This window comes from Primulina eburnea, chromosome 9 (genome assembly GCF_022965805.1).
Source record: "Primulina eburnea isolate SZY01 chromosome 9, ASM2296580v1, whole genome shotgun sequence".
In the NCBI taxonomy this organism is placed as follows: Eukaryota; Viridiplantae; Streptophyta; class Magnoliopsida; order Lamiales; family Gesneriaceae; genus Primulina; species Primulina eburnea.
This window is the reverse complement of record NC_133109.1, coordinates 9,652,393-9,680,365: the sequence shown is the minus strand read 5'-3', so window position 1 is coordinate 9,680,365 and position 27,973 is coordinate 9,652,393. Positions and strand designations below refer to the sequence as shown.

The window sequence follows — 27,973 nt, the reverse complement described above, 5'->3', positions numbered from 1 at the left end:
CATAGTGACCGTACCTGGTCCGGAAAGCTGTCTTAGGGATATCAGACTCCCTAACCTTCAACTGATAGTAGCCAGACCGAAGATCAATCTTCGAGAACATAGTAGCACCATGGAGCTGATCAAACAAATCATCTATCCGAGGCAACGGATACTTGTTCTTGACAGTTACTTTGTTAAGCTCCCTGTAGTCGATACACAGTCGCAAAGAACCATCCTTCTTCTTGACAAATAGAACCGGAGCTCCCCAAGGCGAAGAACTCGGACGAATAAAGCCCTTGTCTAAAAGATCCTACAACTGAGTCTTCAACTCCTTCATCTCGGTAGGGGCCATCCGGTACGGAGCCTTAGAAATAGGAACCGTACCTGGAGCTAAATCAATCACAAACTCAACATCTCTATCCGGCGGCAAACCCGGAACATCATCCTCAAACACATCAGCAAACTCCCTCACCACATCAATATCATCTACATTCAACTTAATCAATCTATCAACATCCACAATAGAAGCAAGAAACCCATCGCAACCTCTACACAACAATCTCTCAGCCTCAAAGCAAGAAATAAAAGGAAGGACCAGCGAAGTACCTGTGCTGGCGAGCGCTCCTCCCTGGCCATCATCTGCAAAAGTCACCTTCTTAGCAACACAATCGATAACTGCACGGTAAGTCGAAAGCCAATCCATGCCAAGAATAACATCGAAGGCAACCATAGGGATAACAATCAAATCAGCGAATACAACTCGCTCCTCAATACGAACAGGGCACGCAAAGACAATTGATGTCGGGCACAAGACATCCCCCGAAGGTAAAACAACATTAAGCTGGAGGGGAAGAACAGAAGGAACTATACCCAAAGATCTCAAAAATAATTCAGACATAAAAGAATGAGTAGCACCAGTATCAATCAAAGTAGTAGCTACTCTGCCTGAAATCAAAATAGTACTAGAGATCAATGAAGAATCACGATTAATACCTTCCTTGGTCATCGCAAAGATACGACCCTGCACCTTCCCTTGGCTATCTCCCCTCGGGCAATTCCTAGCAACGTGGCCCGCCGCGCCACAACGAAAACAAGTATGAGTGCCCAATCTGCACTCTCCTCGATGATGCTTACCACACTTTGGACACAGTGGCTTCTCGGGATCAAATGGAACTGGCGGTGGTCTAGAACTCGGCTCCATCTTGCCCTTGCCCTTGAAACGATCCCTGCCCCTCTGATTCGAACCCTGGCATCTCTGAGCAATGGCCTGGTGTCTCTCCTGCCTCTCCCTGGCGATGTCCTTCTCGTCTTGCTCGGCCAACAATGCTTTGGACACAATCTCCTTGAAAGTAACAGCTTTAGACATGTTGATATCACGACGAATCTCCGCTCTAAGGCCTCGAATGAAATGAGCGCCCTTGTCCTTGTCGTTCGAAGCAATATACGGAGCAAATAGGCAACCCTCCTCAAACTTCAGGATATACTGGCCAACATCCAAGCTCCCCTGTCGAAGTTCCAAGAACTCCGTAACCTTCCTCGCTCGAAGTGCGTCGGGGAAATACTTGTCGTAGAACAAGTCAGTGAACTCTGACCACTTCAGTGTCGCAACATCAACTCCAACTTTCGTAGCATTCCACCAGATACGTGCAGCTTTAACCAGCAAGAACACTGCACAGCTAATCCTGTCTTTGTCCTCATACTGGAGATGATCGAAGATAGCTTCAAGCGCCTTGACCCACTCGACAGCAACTAGAGGATCGGTGCTACCTGCGAATTCCGGTGGATCCATTCTCTTAAAAGCAGAAAAGACGGCATCAGTGCCAACAGCCTGAGCAACTGGACCTCTCACTTGGCCTCGACCCTGTCCTGCTCCTTGCAATCGGAGCAACTGTTGAATCTGATCGCTATGCACCTTAGCCTGCTCCTTAAGCAACTTGCCGAACTCGTCGACAACTCTCGAGGAAGAACTATCCTCACCCTCTGCCGCCTTACGCTTAGGAGGCATACTCTACAATTGCTCACAAGACACCAATCAATATATATAACAATGGATAGATGCAAGAAAACATACCCGGACAGTTGAAAGTAGACGAAGTCATATGCATTGGTCCGAAGAACACCGCTCTGATACCACTAAATGTGACACCCTGACCCGTTACAATTAAAATACAGCGGAATTTAAAATTTGCTTTCAAACGGAAGGAGTTTCAAAATGCATTTTATAAAAGTGTTTACAAAATAACAACATGATCATTCCAATGACATAACAAAATACAAAATATCATTAGTGTGATCATGTTACAAAATGGTACAAAATAATCATCCTTCCAATCTTCGTATGCATATGACCCCCATCCACAGTCAACGTCCCGGTCCGTCGCTCTTATCTGCATCACATGAAAATAACTGAAATGAGAATAAATCTCAGCAAGTGGAACTCTTACATAGCAATGATACATAGTATACTCTGTAAAACATGGCTTTTAAATCATAAATACCATCGACTCTGAAACATGAATAACGTAGCAATAACTGTAGCAATAGCAATAGCAATAGATAGCAATACGATGGTATTTCTCTTTTCTATGGTTGGATTGATATCAATAGTATCTGTGACTGTGGTTGCCAATATCCCATCGATATAAATCGATAACTGTGAGGGGATAAAAGCCTATGGTCGATGATCATCTAATTGCATGCAATGCTATGGCTATGATTGATCAATCCAATAAAACATTTGAATTCTCAATAACATTTAAAGCCGTCGTTTCGCAATCTCATAATATCTCTTGTATTCCCTTTTTAACAATAGTGAGACATCAATGCCTCCAATAGATAATCAATGAAATCAATACATAACAATGGATCAATGGAAGGGAATAACACTTTGAAACCTTTAAAACACAATACATATAATATCATGTGAGCACAAGGGATGAAATTCCACTTACAAACCAATAGAACACCTCCAACTATACTCTTGGTACACCACCTACAACAATAATCCATAAATAACACCAATATCAAGACTAAATCCAAGAGTCCATGCTAAATAATCCATAGAACCATCAAAACATCAAATCCAAAATAACCCTTAACTCGAAACCTCATTAGAATCGCACCAAAAACTTACCTAAGCTTCCTTATACCACGGAGAACGATGATCTCAAGTCGGAAATCCAAATAACTCCAAGAAACAAAGATAGGAAGCAAAAGAAATGGATGAAAACCCTTGCCAATGGAGGGAAATCTCGAATGGAAGGGAAAGAAATGGATAAGGTATGGCCAACAACTCCCAAAAAGTAGCTAAATATCTCGCCCATACTTACACCGCGGGTGCGGTCACACAAGCACCGCGGGTGCGCCATGCTCACGGCATTCCAAAATAAATCCCATGCACGAACACCGCGGGTGCGGTGCTACAAATACCGCGGGTGCGGTCTCACCGCGGGTGCGGTCCTTGCACTGCCGCGGGTGCGGTGATGCCACGGCCCTCCAAATCCAAAATCATGAATAGTACACCGCGGGGGCACTCATCTAAGAGCGCGGGTGCACTCTACTCACGGCAATGAACAGTAACAAAACAACTAAAATCGATTCGAAACGCTGAAACGAACAATCAACACCAACTAACACCTCAAATAAATAATAACCAATAATACTATAGCCCAAAACACAACTATAATCATCTAATCACATAACCCAACTAACACAATAAAGCTTAAACCGTACCGTACACCGGGCTCGGCTATTACACTAACATCCAGCACTATATAGCTCTATCAAAGCCTTCCAATATCTTGATAACTATACTCTGACTGTCTGTCAATCTGCGACAAATCTCAGGAAAAACTCATGATATATTCTGTCACAAGTACGAAATCAACCAGAAAATCACAATCTGATATACTCTATCTCAACATTCTGTTGATTCTGATCATTCCTCTGACATCAATCTGTGTCATCTAGTTCTGTTTGTACGTTATCTGGTACAAACTAATAGATATAGATTGAACAATCTGTCAATCATAATCATATCATCTTACCATCTGAAGCAAAATGGCAGTAATGTCATTACTAAAGCCATAGAAATGTACTCTCATTTCTATTTAGAAATATATAAAATCTGTAATAATCTTCTGATTTCTATCTTTTTGTCTTTTTCTGTTAGCGATTCAGACTTATCGGTATGATTTCTGCCAACATTTCCGTACAATTCTGCCATAACTGATCTACTCTGTCTATATTACTACTATCTGTTCGAATATCATACATTTACAATCATCAGAATAAAAACTGAACCCACTACTGTGCATTTCTGACACTATTTGTGCTTTCAGATTCGAACTATTCTGTATAAACAATTAGTTAATAATATGAAATAAAGAAGAAATATCTACCTGGTATTCGGTTCTGACTACAGATATCAAATTCTGTTATACTATACTGAAACATTCTGATATCATAACACAATCAGTCTAATCCAAAATACCAAATCACATATCTGTTTCTCTGACCGATACTCTGCTCTGATTATCGAAATACTGTTCTGACCACTCTGATCTCGTTTTTGAACTGCTGAAATTCTCGAATCCATTTCTGATACAAGCTGAACTGTATATACTCTCAACGGTTCATAAAATCTGTATCAATACTGATTCAGAATAACAATACTCTATACTAATCTAGTAAATATATAGGATTGTAAGTTCTAACAATACTATCGATTCTGGCAAATCAATCAAATCTTCATGCCATTCGGATCAACTGCTATATATCATTTGCAAATATAATATGCTCCCCAAACAATACAATCTGTATAAATTACTGATTTAGAAGCAATAAGTAGTTCAAAACACAATCATATCAGATAATTTGTCAACTCATATAATATCAATCTCTGACAATTCTGACATTTCTGACTTTCTGAACTTCTGATATCGGTATCTGATCAGTCACTGATCACAATATCTGCGGCATCAAAATCAATCTGTATACTAATTTCAGATATCCCTTATTCTGAATACAATCTGTTTCAAACGGAATTCTTATCTGAATAATTTCTGTATACCATCATCACATTTCTTAGAATATTTAATATGATCTTTCAAATATTCTTTCACTTCATTTTGGATCGTTCTGTATAGTCAATACCATTCTGTACTAAATCTACTATACAAACAATCCTTGATCTCAACTCAATTCTGAAATTTATCCTTCTGATATAACACCATTCTGAGATCTTATCTAGGCAAACATCAGCCAACTTATACAATACTGACCAATCTGTCAGTACTAAACTCGATTTCAGTGGATCTACTGAATACATAAGGATACTATCTGTTCCTGTCTGTAATAATCGAGTCATATACAATCTGAGTATCACAAGAATTCTAAATCGATAATTCTTACCGTGAAATCTCTACTCAGCAGCCATATCTGTAGTGACCCGTTCCAGAATCACCTACTAATCAGAACTTAAGCATGCAAAATTAACATTTAAAACTGAATCAGGTAAACAGCGGAAAAACAGTAATACAACCCAATCGAATCTGTAAGTACAAAATACTTAAACAACCAGATCGAACTAAATACCAAGAACAGATACCAACAACTACAGGTCAACCTCTGCCAGCTCCCTGTCCACTCCCTCCTGGACCGTCCAACCTGAGACCTGCCCCATCGAATAGGGTGTCCAAAACAGAGATAAACCGAGGACGTGAGCATAAAACGCTCAGCACCGAAAGCATGAGTATACAAGACTATGACATGCATGTATGCAAAATGTACTGGATACCAGGATCTGGGTATATCGAAATACTGCTCAGGTAAATGACGTCAAGGTATGTAGCACTCTGCGCCGTCGCACCAGGAGGTGGCTCCCATACCAAAATAAACCTGTGGATATACCGGTGACCTGACCACCGTCGGCCAACGGGGTCCAACCATCCACAACAAACGAGGGCTGAGCACCCTCTCAACAGGCTATCTCAAAGATAATCAGGCTCAACATGATTATGCAAATGCCGCATAATAAACCATGCATCATATGACAGATAATAATGCAACATATAAACATGCAACACATAGTAAAGCATACTCAATCCTGCTATCTCGGATAGTACTTTCGTACCTCAAACCAGTAGATCCTAGCAATCAGTCCTAGAATCAAGTCTGCGTCCGTAGTCAGCCCACTGATGCCGCTAGCTCCCCAACTAGAGCACAGCTCCGCTACAAAACCAGTAGCTCCCCGCTAGTGCCTGAACCTCGGGAAAAGACTAGAAACCTATCAGAAACGACTAAAACGCTCTGGAACACTCGAAATTGGCGAGTTAGAAATGAAGCCTCGCGCCTCTATTTATAGACAACGATCGGACGATCCGATCCACTTCGGACGCTCCGATCCGGTACACTTCGGACGATCCGATCCACTTCGGACGATCCGAACATTGCATGTCTTCCACGTGCCCAGCCACCTGTCTCGGACGATCCGAACCCTGATCGGACGATCCGAACTCTGCATGGCTTCCACGCGTCCAACCACCTGTCTCGGACGATCCGAACCCTCTTCGGACGGTCCGAACCCTCTTCGGACGGTCCGAACCCGGTTCGTTCCTTCCGATCCCACCGAAATATAATTAATCCAATAATTAACTCAAATTAGGCATCGGGATACTACATTCTCCCCCCCTAAAAAGGATTTCGTCCGCGAAATCGAGTCTGAAGAATGACAATTCTGAACAACAATACATTCAACTTAAGAATGAATTACAACTGAAAGTACAACTGAAATTACAACCATTACTGAAAATACTACAACTAGAACAACTCTGGATGCTCTGACCGCATGCGACTCTCTAGTTCCCAAGTAGCTTCTTCAGTACCTCGGCGCTGCCACTGCACTAAGACAAGAGGAATAGTCTTATTCTGCAGTACCTTATCCTTCCGGTCTAAGATCGAAACCGGTCTTTCCACAAAAGACAAATCCGGATTCAGCTGAACTTCTGTCGGATGCAAAACATGAGACTCATCCGCTACGTATCGTCTCAGCAAGGACACATGAAACACATTGTGAACACTAGACAGATACGGTGGCAAAGCTAATCTGTAGGCCAAATCTCCCACACATTCTAAGATCTCAAAAGGACCAATGAATCTCGGAGATAGCTTACCCTTGAGTCCAAATCTCAGAATCCTCCGAAAAGGTGATACCTTGAGAAACACTTTCTCGCCTGCATCAAAATGAAGAGGTCTGCGCTTGGTGTTCGCATAACTCGCTTGTCGATCCTGAGCAGTCTTAATCCGCTGTTTGATCACAAGAACTTTGTCCATGGCCTGCTGAATCAATTCTGGACCCTCGACCTGTCGTTCTCCGACTTCTTCCCAGAACAGAGGAGTACGACAACGTCGACCATACAATGCTTCAAACGGAGACATACCAATACTCCTATGAAAACTGTTGTTGTATGCAAACTCTATCAGCGGCAGATGATCCTGCCAAGCTGGCCCGAAATCCATCACACAAGATCTCAACATATCCTCAAGAGTACGAATAGTCCTCTCTGACTGACCGTCAGTCTCTGGGTGATATGCAGTACTCAAACTCAAGGTAGTGCCCAAAGCTTGCTGAAAGCTGCCCCAAAATCTAGATGTAAATCGAGGATCTCTGTCACTAACGATACTCACGGGCACACCATGAAACCGTACAATCTCCTGAATGTACAACCGTGCCATCCGATCGAAAGTGAAATCTCTGTTATACGGAAGAAAATGGGCAGACTTAGTAAGCCGATCCACTACCACCCAGATAGCATCTCTATTCCCCACAGACATAGGCAAGTGAGTCACGAAGTCCATCGTGATATGCTCCCACTTCCACTCCGGAATAGGAAGATTCTGTAACAAACCTCCGGGTCGTCGATACTCAGCCTTCACCTGCTGACAGACTAGGCACTTGGAGACATACTGATAAACATTACGTTTCATACCCTTCCACCAAAATCGAGTCCTCAAATCCTTATACATCTTGTTGTTCCCCGGATGAACACTCAACTTGCTACGATGAGCCTGGGACAAAATCTCCTCCCTCAAAGTGTCATCTTCCGGTACAACAACACGACCAGATAAGCACAAAAGACCCTCGGACTGATAGTGGAATCCAGAAGTATTATCTCTATCAGCCAACCGAGCTAATTTCTGAATCTTAGAATCAGACATCTGAGCATCTCTAATCCGAGAATACAAAACTGGCTCGGACAAAATAGTAGCTATACGGATACTCTCTGTTCCCTTCCGATGCTTACAATTGAATCCCATCGAACAGAAATCCTGAATAATCCCAGATACAGCACAAGTCTGAAGAGCAGATAACCTCACCTTGCGACTAAGAGCATCGGCCGTGAGATTCGCAGATCCTGGATGATACTTGATCTCACAATCGTAATCTTTGAGTAGATCCATCCAACGACGCTGACGCATGTTCAACTCAGCCTGAGTGAACAGATACTTCAAACTCTTATGATCAGTGAAGATCTCAAATCGCTCACCATACAGATAATGGCGCCAGATTTTCAAAGCAAAAACGATCGCTGCTAATTCCAGATCACGAACAGGATAGTTTTCCTCATGAGGCTTCAACTGCCTCGACGCATAAGCAATCACATGCTCATTCTGCATCAGAACACACCCTAGTCCCTGCAAAGAGGCATCGGTGTAAACACTGAAACCACCAGATCCAGACGGTAAAGCCAAAACAGGCGCAGATGTCAAACGTCTGCGAAGTTCCCAGAAACTCTCTTCGCACTCTGATGTCCACTCAAATGAAACATCTTTCCGAGTGAGCTGAGTGAGTGGCTTAGCAATCTGAGAGAAGTTGGCAATGAAACGGCGATAATACCCAGCCAATCCCAGAAAACTGCGGATCTCGGCTACTGTCGTCGGTCGCGACCAGTTCAATACCGCTTCCACCTTGCTCGGGTCAACTGAAACTCCCTCGCTAGAAATGACATGACCAAGGAATACAACCCTGTCAATCCAAAACTCACATTTACTTAGCTTCGCATAAAGCTGATTCTCGCGAAGTGTCTGTAAAATAATCCTCAAGTGTTGTAGGTGTTCTTGCTGATCATGCGAATAGATTAAGATATCATCTATGAACACCACAACAAACTTATCCAAGAAATCCCGAAATACCCGATTCATCAGATCCATAAAAACTGCTGGTGCATTCGTCACCCCAAAAGGCATAACCAGAAACTCATAATGCCCATACCGGGTCCTGAATGCAGTCTTCGATATATCTCCCTGATGAACTCGAAGCTGATGATAACCAGACCTTAAATCAATCTTGGAATACACAGAGGTACCTTGCAGTTGATCAAATAAATCATCAATCCGTGGCAACGGATACTTATTCTTTATCGTCGCACGATTCAACTGCCGATAATCTATGCAGAGCCGCATAGAACCATCCTTCTTTTTGACAAAAAGAACTGGTGCTCCCCACGGGGACACACTGGGTCGAATATACCCCTTGTCAAGAAGATCCTGCAACTGCTGTTTCAATTCTTGCATCTCCGATGGAGCTAATCGATAAGGAGCTCTAGAGATTGGTGCCGTTCCTGGCACTAAATCAATGCCGAAATCTACTTCCCGAACAGGAGGAAAACCAGGAATCTCCTCGGGAAAAACATCCGGAAAATCGCAAACCACTGGAATGTCACCGACACCGATACTACCTGCGGACGAATCAATAGCATAGATAAGGTATCCTTCCCCGCCCGACTCTAAAGCACGACAGGCTTTCAGAGCAGAAACCACAGGCATCGGGGGTCGCGCTCCCTCTCCATAGAAAAACCAACTGTCGCCCTCAACTGGACGAAACTGCACAAACTTCTGATAACAGTCCACAGTAGCTCTAAACACAGTCAGCACATCTATTCCCAGAATGCAATCAAAATCCTCCATCGCAAGAACCATCAAATTAGCAGTTAAAACATTACCCTCAAACTCTAGAGGACAACCCAAAACTAGACGTTTAGCTAACACCGAATGACCCATCGGTGTGGAAACAGATACCACAACGCCCAAAGAAGTGAAGGGTAATGCATGACGCTTAGCAAATCTCGCAGATATGAATGAATGAGATGCACCAGTGTCAATGAGAACGTAAGCAGGTAATCCACATAATAAAAACACACCTGCGATAACTCTCTCGTTCTCCTCAGCCGCCTGATCCTGGTTAAGAGCAAAGACCTGCCCTTGAGTACGCGGTCGGAGGTTAGAACCCTGAGTAGACTGTCCCTGCTGTGGCCTCTGATGAACTGAAGCCTGAGAACCAGATCCTGATCCTCCGCCCGTCTGTGGACAATCTCTCTTCATGTGGCCCAACTCACCGCACTTGTAACAAGCACCCGCAACCTTGCGACAACGCTCCGTCGGATGATCCTTCCCGCAATGCTGACACGGGCCCTTCTTCTTCCCAAAATGGTGAATTCCTCCAGATCCAGAGGAAGAAGAAGTAGATCCAGCCTTCTTGAATGCTTGGGCGCGGGGACCCAAAGAACTAGTAGGACGAGCAGACTGCATGGCTCGACCTCTCAGCAAACTGCCCTCAGCCTGGCGACAACGATTCACAAGGCCCTCATACGATGTCGGATCATCGCAGACAACAACCCGATCATAAATCTCCTGATTGAGGCCCTGAAGAAAATGGTTATACTTGGCACTAGCATTGTCACTGACATGCGGAACATACGGAAGCAACTCAAAGAACTTCTGCTGATACTCATCAACAGACAAACTTCCCTGCTTCAGATTGATCAACTCAATCGCCTTGGTCTGCAGAAGAGCTGGCGGAAAGTAAAGCAGCATGAAAGCGGCTCGGAAATCGGCCCAAAGAACTCGACCCTGTCGCTGAACTATCGGTGCAGAGGTAGACCTCCACCACTTGCGCGCACCACCCTCCAGCAAGAAATCAAGGGTATCAATCTGCTGCTCCGCCGAGCACTGAAAAGTCTTGAAGCAGCTCTCCATCCTCTCAAGCCAGTTCTCCGCAACATCCGGGGTCTCACCGCCTGAAAGAGGTTTCGGCCCCATCTGCAAGAACCGATGCATACTAAAACTCCGAGGCTCATCACGACGGTGTTGACGACGTTCTCGATGCTCTCGACGACGTTCCCGATCGTCGCGGTCTCCCCAGCGTCCAACGCTGCCATGACTACTAGCATCGTCGTCAAAACCAGACATCTCTTAGCTACAAAAGTTACCAGAGATTAAACCCAAAAGAACAGTTCTAAATCCCAAAATCTTAATGCATGCTCTGATACCATAAATGTAGTGACCCGTTCCAGAATCACCTACTAATCAGAACTTAAGCATGCAAAATTAACATTTAAAACTGAATCAGGTAAACAGCGGAAAAACAGTAATACAACCCAATCGAATCTGTAAGTACAAAATACTTAAACAACCAGATCGAACTAAATACCAAGAACAGATACCAACAACTACAGGTCAACCTCTGCCAGCTCCCTGTCCACTCCCTCCTGGACCGTCCAACCTGAGACCTGCCCCATCGAATAGGGTGTCCAAAACAGAGATAAACCGAGGACGTGAGCATAAAACGCTCAGCACCGAAAGCATGAGTATACAAGACTATGACATGCATGTATGCAAAATGTACTGGATACCAGGATCTGGGTATATCGAAATACTGCTCAGGTAAATGACGTCAAGGTATGTAGCACTCTGCGCCGTCGCACCAGGAGGTGGCTCCCATACCAAAATAAACCTGTGGATATACCGGTGACCTGACCACCGTCGGCCAACGGGGTCCAACCATCCACAACAAACGAGGGCTGAGCACCCTCTCAACAGGCTATCTCAAAGATAATCAGGCTCAACATGATTATGCAAATGCCGCATAATAAACCATGCATCATATGACAGATAATAATGCAACATATAAACATGCAACACATAGTAAAGCATACTCAATCCTGCTATCTCGGATAGTACTTTCGTACCTCAAACCAGTAGATCCTAGCAATCAGTCCTAGAATCAAGTCTGCGTCCGTAGTCAGCCCACTGATGCCGCTAGCTCCCCAACTAGAGCACAGCTCCGCTACAAAACCAGTAGCTCCCCGCTAGTGCCTGAACCTCGGGAAAAGACTAGAAACCTATCAGAAACGACTAAAACGCTCTGGAACACTCGAAATTGGCGAGTTAGAAATGAAGCCTCGCGCCTCTATTTATAGACAACGATCGGACGATCCGATCCACTTCGGACGCTCCGATCCGGTACACTTCGGACGATCCGATCCACTTCGGACGATCCGAACATTGCATGTCTTCCACGTGCCCAGCCACCTGTCTCGGACGATCCGAACCCTGATCGGACGATCCGAACTCTGCATGGCTTCCACGCGTCCAACCACCTGTCTCGGACGATCCGAACCCTCTTCGGACGGTCCGAACCCTCTTCGGACGGTCCGAACCCGGTTCGTTCCTTCCGATCCCACCGAAATATAATTAATCCAATAATTAACTCAAATTAGGCATCGGGATACTACAATATCTGATCTGAATCTTACCATTTCTGGAAAATTCTACAATAGGTCTGTACTTGTTCAGCATATAAATGTCAATAATGCGTTCAAATCAGAAAACACAAGTACACTATACTCTATCTCGATTTCATTCTCACCTTACTGTAGTATACAACATATATATAAATTTCTGATAATAACAGTGTCCTTACAAGTAAGGGACTCAATACTACAGTACAAACAGACCCAACAGATACAGCATATCTCCATGCTACTCAATCACAGGTACTCCTAAAAATGCATTAGTACGTATCAATACATATGCAATATAATCATAAAGATTAGTACCTGTTGTGAATTTCTGGGTCGGTTTCTCCATTAAACTCTGTTCCCTACAATCTTCGGGAACACTTCTGGGGACAAACTTTAGCAAAGTGTCTCGGCTGTCCACAAATATTGCATCTACCAGTCACTCCCTGGCATTGCTCGGTGGGATGTCTCCCTCCGCAACTCCTGCAATATACTCCAGTATAGCTTGGACCAGAAACGCTGGAGCTAGATGAACCACTTCCCATCTTCTTGAATGGCTTCTTTCGAGCTTTCAGCACATCTTGCTTCCCACTCGTACTGCCGCACTCAACTCGAAGAGGGGATTGCTGTGTTTGAGGTGGCTTGACACACAACCTTGTCAATTGTCTAATCAGACTCGCCTCAGCTCTCTTCGCTCTACTCAGGATGTCAGCAAAATGGTAAGGTCGCGGCAAATTCATAAATGCAACCACCTCCGAATTCAATCCTCTGATGAACTGATTCACTACAGCTTCATCATTTCCAGCTATCTGAGGAGCAAAGCGCAGTAGAGTCGAGAATTTAGCAGCATATTGGTCAATATTCAGCTGCCCTTGGCTCAAATTCTCAAACTCTAATTTCTTGCCCTCTCGGTACGAGACTGGGAAAAATCTTCGATAAAATTCAGTTCTGAATATTTCCCACGAAATCACTGTACCTCTCTGTGCCCACATTGTTCTACTGGTAATCCACCAACTCCTGGCGGCGTCTCGTAACTGATAAGGCACCATTTTAACCCTCTGTTCATCTGTACAGTCAAGTAAATCAAACAAGATTTCTATATCATCAAACCAGTTCTGACAGTCTTCAGATGTCTCGGTAGCATTCAGAACCGGCGGCTGTAATAACTCAAATTCTTTCATCTTTTCTTCTAGCTGAGTTTCTGATACATCTTTCTGTTCAGACGAAGTACTGCCCTTTTCTGAAATTCTTCGAGGCGGTATATCTGAATATCAAACAGATTAGTACGCAATCTATACAATCTGTCTCAGCCCTCCTCTGATCATATACCTCTGATTCAGACTCGGTTATGATCCAGGCTTAGTAATTACATGCTGCGATCATCTCAGATAACAAACAACATGTAATAGGGAAAGCAATAAATCATGCTAGCACACACAATGTAGTCAACATTGAAATAAATCTCATGCTAGCAATCACATGCAAGGAAGGAAAATTCAATCTACCCCGCTCATTCTCTTCTATCTCAGTCGAACTCAATCTAAAAGATCTATCAGTTCTGACTATCTCAATCTAAAGGATCTATCGCTCTGATACCACCTGTTGTGGGGACCCGGACGCTAATCATCTTCTTACTCATTATTGGGATTTAATTATCAATGCTGATAAACAGGGTCTAAAAATTTTTCTTTTTAAAATGTAAATGCAGAAGGTAATGGAATCTAAATAATATACATATCTGTATAACAACTACAATTCAGTAGAAAAGTACAATACTATACAATCTACGTCTAAGGTTTAGTTACTAAGTTCAAGTAATAAACCAAATCTATCCAAGTCCGGAATCACCACGCTAAACTCGTCTTCTCTCATCGTCATCTTGACCCTGATCCTGTCCCACCTGTTGTCATGCACACATACAAAACAAGACAACAGCCGGATAACTCCGGTGAGAATAAATCTCAGTTTAAAACATGGTAAGCATGTATATAAACAATCTAAATCATAAAACATGCTATCATGAATATATTCAAAGCAATAGATTTCATAATCTATGAAATCTACTCAAAATAAGCATGCAACTCAGTTCAGATAAACATGCATTCTATATCAAATCATATAAACACAGGCTATCATGTCTGAAAGCAATAAACATGGGTTTCATACTCTATGAAACCACATTTCTAAACACATGCAGTTCTAGTCAAATCATGTCTAGACTCGACTCAACTATAACTCTAGGGATCCCGTGATGAATAAGACGTCAATGGCTGTTACCTACTCAACCGATCGTGGTAACTGTACGTCTTATTCCTAGACTTCGGCCATGGCTGTATCGTGGTGCTACAATCGGAGGGTGTCTGCTCCTATGTACGATACACCGAACGTCTAGAAGTATGACTGAGCTGTCAAGACTTTCCTATCTTAAATGCAATGTATTACAATCTGTACACAAAGCATAAATATCTTAAAATGCAATGTATAACAATCTGTAACAAAGCATAATATACACAATAATCTCGTATGTGATTTTATTGGGAAACTCAAATTAATCTAATTTGAGTTATGCTTCCCGAATATCACATGAATTATACCTTTGTCGTCCCGGTCTGACGATGACGAAAACCTGTATTCAAATCTGTCCATCTTGAATCTGAAATGACAATATTGAATACGCTGTATCAGTGAATAACTCAATATACAATCTGTTCTGATCAATACTCAATTCAATATACAATCTGATCAATGTCTGAACAAGATACAATCTGAGTCATATCAATAATATCACAATCTAATCGAAATCATGTCTGAATCTGATCAATCTAACTCAACTGATGTTCCGACGGCATAACAATACAATCTGAATAACCCCGTCAATCTGAACATCACAAAGATAACACTGAACTCATAATCTGTGCCCACCTAATTCATACTCTGAATATTAACACAATTCTGATATAAAATCTCAGTCAATATCTTTCGAAAATCATAACAATTACAGGAACAGTTTGTTCTTTAATCTGACTTCAATTCTATGATGTCTACGGTAGTAGAAACATCATATCTGAATCATATTCAATTCTGACAATATTATAAATTCAAATCATGTCTAAACGTAACAAAACTTACGTCCAGTTGTAGCCTGCGTTGATAGGAACACAGTACTGAAGTCGGATTCAAAATCAGACGGGCGGATTTCGCACAAAAGGCGTAAGGATTTTCAACTCTTATTCTGAACCCTTTTCTCGATCTTCGTTTATGATTTCTGAGGGATTTAGGCGTGTAATATATATATATATACCAACGCTGCATGTCTGAAGAAACGTGGCTACCTTTCATGATTTCCGGGTGGCGCTCGAGCGGTGCAAATCTACCGCTCGAGCGCGGTACCTTCTGTCCAGAATTTTCAAGACGCGCCCTTGGCGCTCGGGCGGTCGAAATCTACCGCCCGGGCGCCGAACCTTCTGTCCGAGCAATAACTTGCGATACATTGGCGCTCGGGCGGTGCTTTTCTACCGCTCGAGCGCCGAAGTTTCTGCCCCAAATACTTGGCTAACAAGTGCAACGACGCCCGGCCTTGTCGTATCGGTTCATTTGAGTTCTTATAACGTTAATCATGCCAATTAATCAACATCTGATTAAAATGATCAAATTTCGGGCATTACATCTTCACAGACCACAAGAGTTTGAAGTATCTGTTTTCGCAGAAAGAGCTCAACATGCGGCAGAGGAGGTGGTTAGAGCTTGTCAAGGATTATGATGTGACTATCAGTTACCACCCAGGGAAGGCGAACGTTGTGGCAGATGCGTTGAGTCGCAAGTCGAGTGCTTCATTGAGTTCTTTGATTCAGAGGCCATTGTTGATGGATTTGCAGAGAGAGGAGATTGATCTGGTGATTTCAGGTACCATTGCTCGTCTTTCAGCGTTGGTTATTCGATCTACTTTGACGGACAGGATCCGTAGAGAGCAGTCGACTGATGTTCAGTTGACAGAGTTGAGAGCTAGAGCAGAGGAGAGAGGGAATTCAGAGTTTGGTTCGAATGGTGATGGTTTGGTGACTTTCAGAGGCCGAATTTGTGTTCCTGTTGGCGATGATATTCGACGAGACATTCTGTCAGAGGCTCATACCGCACCTTATTCGATTCATCCAGGCAGTACGAAGATGTATCAGGATCTTCGTCGGCTCTACTGGTGGTCAGGTATGAAGAGAGATATTGCTTTGTTCATTTCTCAGTGCCTTACTTGTCAGCAGGTGAAGATTGAGCATCAGAGACATGCTGGGACATTTCTTTCATTGCCGATTCCTCAGTGGAAGTGGGAGCATATTACGATGGATTTCGTGACTGGTCTTCCCAGAGTTCAGAGAGGTTATAATTCCATTTGGGTCATCGTTGATCGATTGACCAAGTCAGCGCACTTTCTCCCAGTCAAGACGACGTACTCCATGAATCAGTACGCCGAGGACTACATTGCAGAGATTGTTAGACTTCACGGTGTCCCTGTGTCGATTGTGTCTGATCGTGACCCCAGGTTTACCTCCGAGTTTTGGAAGAGTTTGCATAGAGCTTTGGGTTCTCGATTAGCTTTCAGTACAGCTTATCATCCTCAGAGCGACGGTCAGTCAGAGAGAGTCATTCAGATTCTTGAGGATATGCTCAGAGCTTGTACTATTGACTATTCTGGTAGCTGGGATTCTAAATTGCCACTTGTGGAGTTCACGTACAACAATAGCTACCAGGCGTGGATTGGGATGGCACCAGTATGAGGCACTTTATGGCAGGAAGTGCAGATCGCCTTTGTTTTGGGATGAGGTTGGTGAGAGGAAGATGTTGGGACCAGAGTTGGTCCAGCAGACGGTCGATGTTGTTGCTGTGATCAGAGAGAGGATGAAGACTGCTCAGTCGAGACAGAAGAGCTATGCCGATGTTCGTCGCAGACCTTTGCAGTTTGAGGTTGGCGATCATGTATTTCTAAAGATAGCACCTCTCAAAGGTGTGATGAGATTTGGCAAGAAGGGTAAGTTGAGTCCGAGATTCATTGGTCCATTCGAGATATTGGACAGAGTTGGTGACAGAGCCTACAGATTAGCCCTACCGCCCGATCTTGACAGAGTCCACAATGTTTTTCATGTTTCGATGCTCAGGAAGTATATTGCAGATCCTTCCCATGTTCTTCACCACGAGCCATTGGACTTGACGCCGAATTTGACGTACCAAGAGATTCCGGTCCAGATTTTGGATCGCACAGTTAGAGTTTTGAGGAACAAAGAGATCGGCATCGTTAAAGTCCTTTGGAGGAACCATTTGATTGAGGAGGCTACGTGGGAACCAGAGGATGAGATGAGAGAGAAGTATCCTGAGTTGTTCGTGCAGTGACGTCAATTTCGCGGACGAAATTCCTCAAAGGAGGGGAGATTGTAATAGCCGAGCCCGGTGTATGGTACGATTTAAGTTTCGTTTGTTATTTAGGTTATGTGATTAGATGTTTAGAGTTGTATTTAGGGCTATAGTATTATTGGTTATTATTTTATTGAGGTGTTAGTTGGTGTTGATTGTTCGTTTCAGCGTTTCGGATCAATTTTAGTTGATTTAGTACTGTTCATTGCCGTGGCTTGAGTGCACCCGCGCTCTTAGAGGAGTGCCCCCGCGGTGTACTGTTCATCATTTTGGAATTTGAAGGCCGTGGCATCACCGCACCCGCGGCAGTGTAAGCACCGCACCCGCGGTGAGACCGCACCCGCGGTAATTGTAGCACCGCACCCGCGGTGATCGTGCATGGGATTTTTGTTGGAATGCCGTGAGCTTAGCGCACCCGCGGTGCTTGTGTGACCGCACCCGCGGTGCTTGTGTGACCGCACCCGCGGTGTAAGTATGGGCGAGATATTTAGTTGCTTTTGGGAGTGGTTGGCCATACTTTATCTTATCCTTTCCTCTTCATTTCGAGATTCTCTCATTTCTTAAGGGTTTTCATCCATTTCAATTGCTTCCTACCTTTGATTCTTGGAGTTATTTGGAATTCCGGCTTGAGATTGTCGTTCTCCGTGGTATAAGGAAGCTTAGGTAAGTTTTTGGTGCGATTATATTAAGGTTTTGAGTTAAGGGTTGACTTGGGCTTGATGTTTGAGTTGGTTAATGGATTATTTGACTTGTATTTGTGGATATAGAGTTGATTTTGGTATTATTTATGGATTATTGTTGTAGGTGGTGACCAAGAGCTAAGTTTGAGGTGTTCGATTGGTTTGTAAGTGGAATTTAATCCTTTTTGCTCACATGATATTATATGTATTGTGTTTTAAAGATTTTAAAGTGATATTCCCTTTCATTGATCCATTGTTATGTATTGATTTCATTTATTATCTATTGGAGGTATTGTATATCTCGCTATTGTTAAAAGGGAATACAAGAGAAAATATGAGATTGCGAAACGACGGTCTTAAATGCTATTCAGAGTTCAAATGTTTTATTGGATTGATTAATCATAGTCAGAGCATTGCATGCAATTAGATGATCATCGACCATAGGCTTTTATCCCTCAGAGTTATCGGTTTATATCGATAGAGATATTAGCACCAGAGCAGAGATACTATTGATATCAATCCAACCAGAGAAAAGAGAATACCATCTTATTGCTATCTTATTGATATGCTATTGCTACAGTTATTGCTACAGTATTCATGTTTCAGAGTTGATGGTATTTATGATTTCAAAGTCATGTTTTACAGAGTATACTATGTATCATAGCTATGTTAGAGTTCCACTTGCTGAGATTTATTCTCATTTCAGTTTATTCATGTGATGCAGATCAGAGTGGAGGCCCTGGACGTTGACTGTGGATAGGGGTCATATGCATGCACCGTTGGAAGGAAGATTTTGGCATGATCATAAGAATGATATTTTGTATTTTTGTTATGTCATTTAAATGATCATGTATTGCTATTTTGTAAACATTTTTAATGAAATGTATTTTGAAACTCCTTCCATTTGAAAGAAAATTTTAAATTTCGCTGTACTTTATTGTAACGGGTCAGGGTGTCACAAGGACTGTAATGCCCAAGAATTAATCACTGTAATTAACGATGATTGAATTATCAGTTCATGTGATTATGAATGAACCAATCAGGATACCGAGAGGAGTATTTAGCATGAAATGGTGAAGGTGAGGCCGAGGGGACACCGCACCCGCGGCCTAGGAAGCACCGCACCCGCGGTTGTGCTTCGGGAAATATTGTGCATCGAGATCGTAGGGTGACCGCACCCGCGGTGCTTACGAGACCGCACCCGTTGTGCAAGACCGCACCCGCGGTGCAGCAACGACCGCACCCGCGGTGCTACGTGTTGCGCGGAAATTGTGCCACTTCGCCTTATGCATGAACGGATATATATAGAAGCATGCAAGTCGGTTTTCAGAAGGTAAAAATCGAGAAAGGGTCGAGGGAGATTTGTGAAAAATCCTTACGCCTTTATCTTTCAATCCGTCCGTCCGAATTTGAATCCGACTTCGGTATCGAGTTCCTAGCGACGTAGGCTATAACTGGACGTAAGTTTTACTACGTTTTGACATGTTTTAGAATTATGATATTGTCAGAACTGAATGGAACTCATATATGTTGTTCTTGACATATGAGACATTATAGAATCGAAGTCAGACTAAGAAACGGACTGATTATGGAATTGTTATGAATTTTTAGGGTATATTGATTTATACCAGACAGATCTGAATTGTGATTGGATTACAGATTGTATCAGATATGGGTTATGGATTGTAAATATTATCTGTTGAATCGGTATTGACGGGGATATTGAAATTGTACCGTTATACCGTTGATTTGAATTAAATCCAGATTCATCAGATTGTTATTGAGTTGAACGGTATATTGACATGAGATTATTGATATTGTCATTGCCAGACAGGCTGTGAGTTCAGGACATCGACTGAGCCAGAAACCGACGAAAGAAAGGTATAAGTCAATGTGGTATTGGGAGATGGACTTGTGTCGGTTTGGACTTGGGTTTCCCTAAAATCACGTACTTTACTTTATTGCATTGATATTTGCATTGAATTGATGATATACTTGTTCTCTTGATTTTAGATGACAGGTAGTAGACGATTTATCTTGTGACATAAGTGCCGGATAGTGGTGGTATCGCCACGGCACATTGCACGATGTCTCAAGATAGGATATTAAAGATAGAACTGCAGTCCATGACGGATAGGTCAGGACACCGGATGTTTGGTTATATCGAGTAATAGGAAATGGGAATTCGTCTATTACGGAATTCGATATAGGAATACCAGGATATTGGTTATATCGAGTAATAGGAATACGGTTCCTTCTATTACGGATTTCGATACAGGAATACCACATCTGGAAACCGGGATCCCTAGAATAGGATGGAGTCTAGTCTGAATTATGAGTAATGTCGACAGTTTGATTTGATATTGTTTATGTTTCAGATTATTCATGTTACCTGATTTCATGCTTTATATTTGTTTATATGATTGCATGTTTCATTGATTTATACTGGGGATTATATTCTCACCGGTATATCCGGATGTTGTCTTGTCTGTATGTGTACTTGACAACAGGTGGGACAGGTCCAGGGTCGAGGAGATGAAGAGCTAGATCGTGATTAGGGTGGTGGCACCGGACTTGGACTAGATGTAGGGTTGAACACTTGACTTTAGTTTTTAAACCCTAGTTTGAATAAATGTTGAAATACAGGATTTGTATTTTGTATACTGATATGTATATATGTTTGTATGACACTACGTTCCACACTGTAGTTGAAAAAAATATATATATATATATTTAGACCCTGTTTTTAATTAACTAATTAGTCCCAATGATGATTAAGAACTTGATTATCGTCCGGGTCCCCACAAGGACAAATTTATAATGTAAGGAATAACCATTGCAATCTTCAGGAGGCTCTTGGGGAAGATCACATCATTATGAAGCACATTAAATCCCTTTCTTGTTGATCAAGGGGGCGACCAAGGGGGAGGTCAAGGGACACAAGTGGGTCTATAAATACTAGACTACATGCATGCAAAAATCATACCAAAATCCAAGCAAAGAATTCGGCCATCATCTTTTCCCCTCACTCTCCAAATTTCGGCCTTCCCTCATCCTTCACAAGTCACGACCGAAATCAAGAAAAGGGGAGAAAGTCTTGTTCGTGCAGTCCGGAGTTGCGATACTGCGTCAAAGTGCTGCCCGATCAACGACAACAGTTGTTAAAATCACGACGAAGTGCTGCCGAAATTCCAAGAAGGAATTTCATATAACAATCCAAGTAAGTGGGCTTTTGTTAATTAGTTTCTTTCTAATTTGAAACTTGTATAACGTATGGTGCCATGCATATATATTCGAAAATTTCATGATATGCATGTCTATTATTTTCGAAAATTTGGATTATTATAATTTGAAATTTCGATCGATTATATGTTTCTTTTCGCACTTCGATGTTCTTGGTTTCGCTGTGTCAGTATGAAATTCTGAAATCTGAAACTCTGATAAAATCTGTCTGGAAAAGTTTGAATTCTGTTTGCACTGTTACGACTCAAATTGAAATGGGACGAGAATTGTAGTTCTGTCTGGCCCCCATTGGTGGGTATAAAACCATGTTCTGTCTAGCCCCCATTGGTGGGTATAAAACCATGTTCTGGCCTGACCCCTTAGAGGACTAACATATTGGGGACAATTTGACCATGGAAATGAGATGAGTAACAGTGTTCTGTCTGTTCTGATATGTTCTGTTCCGAATTGAAATGATCTGTATTGCTTCTGTTTTGTTCTGAATCATTTGATAAGTTCTGTCTCTTATTCGATTCGTTTCCGTTGTGCCAAGTTAAGAATATTAGTTTTGAAAGTATGTTAAAGAAATGTTTTAAAGAATTAAGTTCTATATGTATCTTTGGAATCGATCGACCCCCACTTGCTGAGTGTTTCCCAAAACACTCACCCCTTACAAATTTCAGATAAGAATGAGGAGCAACTGAATGAGGAAGAGCAAGATGCTTTCTGGGGTTGGTGAATCAGAGATCAAGATCAGAATTCAACATTTTACTTTTCTTTCGTTTCCGCTATTAGAAACTCTGATGTATTTTATTCCTTTGTCATTGTAAGTGTGGGGACCCGGGTTCTAACTTTTTCTTTGGGATAAAATGGATCGTTAATATAAAAGTGGGTCAAATTTTTCTCTTTTTAATATTAAATCTAAGGTATATAAACAACATACATGCCTTATTTAAAATACAAACAGAAGGTACAATATGTCTTGTTCCAACTACTCTGAACAACTAGAAATAAAATACAGTACATGTCAAAGTACAGCTACTAGTTTTTCTGCTAAGCCCGAGATCACCACGCTATGTCCATCTCTCATCCTCTGCGTGACCCAGATCCTGCCCCACCTGTTGTTATGCACACATACAGACATAACAACAGCCGGAAAACCGGTGAGAACAAATCCCAGTATAAACATGTATACATGCATATAATCAATTAAACATGAAACATGTTATCATGAATGACATCATATGCACATGCAATGCAATGCGAATCAAACCATGTCTGGACTCGACTCGACTAGAACTCTAGGGATCCCGAGGTGAATAAGACGTCACTACCTACCCTCCAATCGGGGTAATGTACATCTCATTCCTAGACTTCGGTCTGAGCTGTATCAACGGCTGCAATAAGAGTAATGCCTACTCCTATACTGAGATACACCGAAACGTCTAGATATTTGACAATGCCTGTCAAAGACTCTCCTATCTCAAATGCAATGAATATCAATATGTAAACAACGTATAATCATATTCATGGCTGAATATCATACTGATCATACATGCTTGAATACAATTCTGAAATCAAAGCATAACATGTTAAAAGATTGAATATAATGCTATACACAATTCATAAACATGTTACAAAATATTTAATAATACTCGTATGTGATTTTGGTTGGGAAACTCAAATAATATCTTATTTGAGTTACATCTCCCCAAACAAAACATGACTTATACCTTTCGTTGCTAAACCTTTAACGATGTCGAGGTCTCGATGTCGAAGTGACGTAGGATAAATCTGAAATGGTAATGTATAGGAGTAGCATATCAACATTCTACCCCAAGATAACTCTTACACAATTCAATAATCATTCTCGGTACAATTTAACGGCATAACGACGTGATTTCTCGATACCGATTAATCCAATTCTCAACAATCAATAACCTCAACTCATAATCATTTATAATTCATCACAATATCAATCTAGAACACTATACTACTGCCCCATCTATCATAACACATGCTGAAAAATCGTAATAATAGCATACGATGTCCGTTCTTCCATCCGATTGTGAATATCATCTCACCATATTCATAAGAACATATATCTACCATTATATTAAAGTTTCTCCAACATGAAATCTTCAAAACTTGTTGAAACATCAAAATACTTACATCCTTTTGTAGCTAATACGGAGAGGAGTTCAAAACCGCAATCGGATTTAAATTTGGATGCTAGAATCTTGCAAAATCTCAATATAAGATGAAGAAGTGTTGAAGCTATTCCCTTAGCAATTCTCTCGGTGACCTTAGCTGAAAATGGGAGAGAATGAGTCATAATAACACATATATATATCTTGCATGCAACTCCTACGTGTCTTCCTTAGAATTTGCCAAAATTCATTTGGCGCTCGGGCGGTGATATCTTACCGCTCGGGCGCGAGCTCGGCGCTCGGGCGGTAAGATTCGACCGCCCGGGCGCGGAGGATTCTGCCCGCAAGTGCTGTTCTGGCGCTCGGGCGGTAATAAATTTCCGCCCGGGCGCCACACCTTCTGCCCGAACGTGATTTTGTTGAACAATGGCGCTCGGGCGGGCTTTTTCTACCGCTCGGGCGCCACTCATGCTGTTTCAAAATTGTACTCTTCACCTTCTTTGACTAATCTAATCTCGATTAACTACTAAAATCACAATTTCACCGATTTAACATTTCCGAGCTTTACATTTCTCCCCCTCTGAGATATAAGTTCGTCCTCGAACTTGCAACAATAACTTAAATCATATGAAAGGTGTAATGACATCAAAATTAAGTAATTACTCACATCATAGGAATAACTCGGGATGTTTCTGTCTCATATCTGCTTCTGTTTCCCAAGTCGCTTCTTCGACGCCATGACGACTCCATTGAACTTTCACAAGTGGAATATTCTTCGTTCTAAGTTCCTTGTTTTTTCCGATCCAGAATCTGTATCGGTTGTTCCACATAGCTCAACGTCTGATCAAGTTCAGCTTCGTCAGGTTGAATGACATGAGAAACATCTGGCATATATTTTCGTAACATTGATACATGAAACACGTCATGTATTCCGGATAGAGAAGGAGGAAGGGCAAGTCGATAAGCTCGGTCGCCAATCTTTTCAAGAATCTCGTAAGGACCAATGTATCGAGGAGATAGTTTCCCGCGTTTGCCAAATCTAACAACGCCTCTGAATGGAGAAATCTTCAAGAATACTCTATCTCCTACCTCAAATACTAACGGTCTACGTCGAATATTGGCGTACTTTGCTTGTCGATCTTGTGCTGTCTTCATTCTCTTCTGAATGAGTTTCACCTTCTCTGTCATGTCACGAATCATATCTGGCCCAAGTTCTGGCACTTCTGAGATATCATCCCAATATAGCGGAGATCTGCACTTCTTGCCATATAACGCTTCAAACGGTGCCATCTCAATGCTCGTCTGATAGCTGTTATTATAGGAGAATTCACAAAGAGGTAGGGATTCTTGCCAACTAGTACCAAAGTCTAGTACTACGGCTCTCAACATATCCTCTAATGTCTGGATAGTCCGCTCTGACTGTCCATCTGTCTGAGGATGATAAGCAGTACTCAGGTGTAAAGTCGTACCTAAGGCCTGCTGTAAACTGTGCCAAAAGTGTGAAGTGAATCGTGGATCACGATCTGATACGATAGACTTCGGCACACCATGTAATTTGACTACCTCTCGAACATATATCTCCGCCATTTGATCATGTCTGAAAGTCATTCTATACGGAATAAAACAAGCTGATTTGGTCAGTCGGTCGATAACGACCCAAATCGCATCGCAGCCTCGAGAAGATCGGGGTAACTTCGTCACAAAATCCATGGAGATGTGGTCCCATTTCCATTCAGGAATAGACAAACTCTTAAGTAACCCTCCGGGCTTCTTCCTCTCGGCCTTCACTTGTTGGCAATTCAAGCATTTAGATACAAATTCCGCAATATCTGACTTCATTTGTTTCCACCAGAACTGTGTCTTCAGATCATTGTACATCTTTCGGCCACCAGGATGAATACTAAACCGACTACAGTGTGCTTCAGACATAATCTGATGTCTCAAATCTGAAACATCCGGCACAACCAGACGGTTATTTACGTACAACACATTCTCACGCACCTGATATTCTGATACGTGTCCTGTTCTGACCATCTGAATCGATCTCTGCACATTCTGATCTGTTCTTTGTGCTTCTTTTATTCTTCTGATCAATTTTGGCTCGACTTGAATAGTAGCAAGTCGTAGTGGCTTCCTATCTGTATCAAATTCTAATCCAGAAAAACAGCAATTTTCAACGAGTTTCGTAACACCTATCGTCGACAAGGATAAGGCACATACCTTTCGACTCAAGGCATCAGCTGCTGCATTCGACTTTCCTGGATAATATTTGATTTCACAATCAAAATCTTTTAACAGATCAAGCCATCTACGCTGTCGCATATTCAACTCCGACTGAGAAAACAAGTACTTTAAGCTTTTGTGGTCTGAATAGATCTCGAATTTCTCGCCATAAAGATAATGGCGCCAGATCTTCAGCGCAAATACAATAGCCGCCAATTCAAGATCATGAATGGGGTATCGCGTCTCGTGAGTCTTCAATTGTCTCGAGGCATATGCAACCACATGCCCTCGCTGCATAAGAATACATCCCAAACCTCTGTGAGAAGCATCACAATATACAACAAAATTACCCATACCTGAAGGAATCATCAGGACAGGTGCGCTGGTCAGCCTCTTCTTCAATTCCAAAAAGCTAGACTCACACTCCTCAGACCATAAGAACGGTGCATTCTTCTGTGTCAATTGCGTAATTGGCTTCGCAATACGGGAGAAATCTTGGATGAATCGTCTATAGTATCCCGCGAGACCCATGAAACTGCGTATTTCAGGTACAGAAGTCGGTCTCGGCCAACTAATCACAGCTTCCACTTTACTCGGATCTACGGAGATACCATCTCCCGATATGATATGTCCCAAAAAGACAACTCGGTTCAACCAAAATTCGCACTTTGACAATTTGGCATACAATTTCTCATTTCTCAGTGTTTGCAACACAATTCTGAGATGTTCTGCATGCTCAATCCTGTTCTTAGAATACACCAAAATATCATCGATAAAGACAATAACAAAATCATCCAAATACCTCTGAAAGATTTGATTCATCAAGCCCATGAATACCGCCGGAGCATTTGTCAAACCAAAAGGCATAACAATGAATTCGTAATGCCCATACCTGGTTCGAAATGCTGTCTTCGGTATGTCTACATCTCGAACTCGAAGCTGATGATATCCGGATCGTAAATCAATCTTGGAATATACAGACGATCCTTGTAGTTGATCAAATAGATCATCAATTCTAGGCAATGGATATTTATTCTTTATCGTGGCCTTATTCAGTTGCCTGTAATCGATACACAGCCGCATCGATCCATCTTTCTTTCGCACAAATAGCACTGGAGCACCCCAAGGAGATACACTAGGCCTGATATATCCCTTGGCTAGCAAATCTTCCAACTGTGCTTTCAGTTCTTTGAGTTCGATGGGTGCCATCCTATATGGAGCTCTCGAAATAGGGACGGTACCTGGTGTAAGATCAATACTGAAATCTACCTCACGAACCGGAGGTAATCCTGGGATTTCATCTGGAAAAATATCAGCAAATTCCCGCACTACTGGTATTTCTGCCAACGCCGGGCTCGACTTCTGCATATCTACAGCATAAATAAAGAAACCGTCTGCTCCTTTCTGTAATAATCTGTTCATAGTAAGAGCCGAAATCAAGGGAATCCGAGATCTGGAACCCTTCCCGTAGAATTTCCACTCGTCGGTCATCTCGGGTCTGAATCTGACAATCTTGTGGAAACAATCCACGGTGGCTCTATACTTCGTTAGCATGTCAATACCAACTATACAATCAAAATCAGCTAGACCCAACACTATACACTCTAGGTCAATCTCATGCCCCTCAAACTGTAGAATGCAATGTCTAACCGTAGTTACAGATATCAATCCACTTCCCAACGGAGAATTAATAGACACAACATCTAGCAAAGACTCAACAGGCAAAGAATGCAACAATGCAAAT

At 42.2% G+C, this 27,973-nt stretch overlaps 1 protein-coding gene across 1 annotated transcript in view; it reads left to right on the top strand.

Moving 5' to 3' along the window:
- LOC140840714 (uncharacterized) overlaps positions 1-27,973 on the top strand; it is a 52,067-nt gene that overhangs the window by 19,087 nt on the left and 5,007 nt on the right. The window contains 2 exon segments of the mRNA XM_073207887.1: positions 16,223-17,317; positions 17,319-17,726. Of these exon segments, the coding sequence (XP_073063988.1) occupies positions 16,223-17,317; positions 17,319-17,726 (1,503 nt within the window).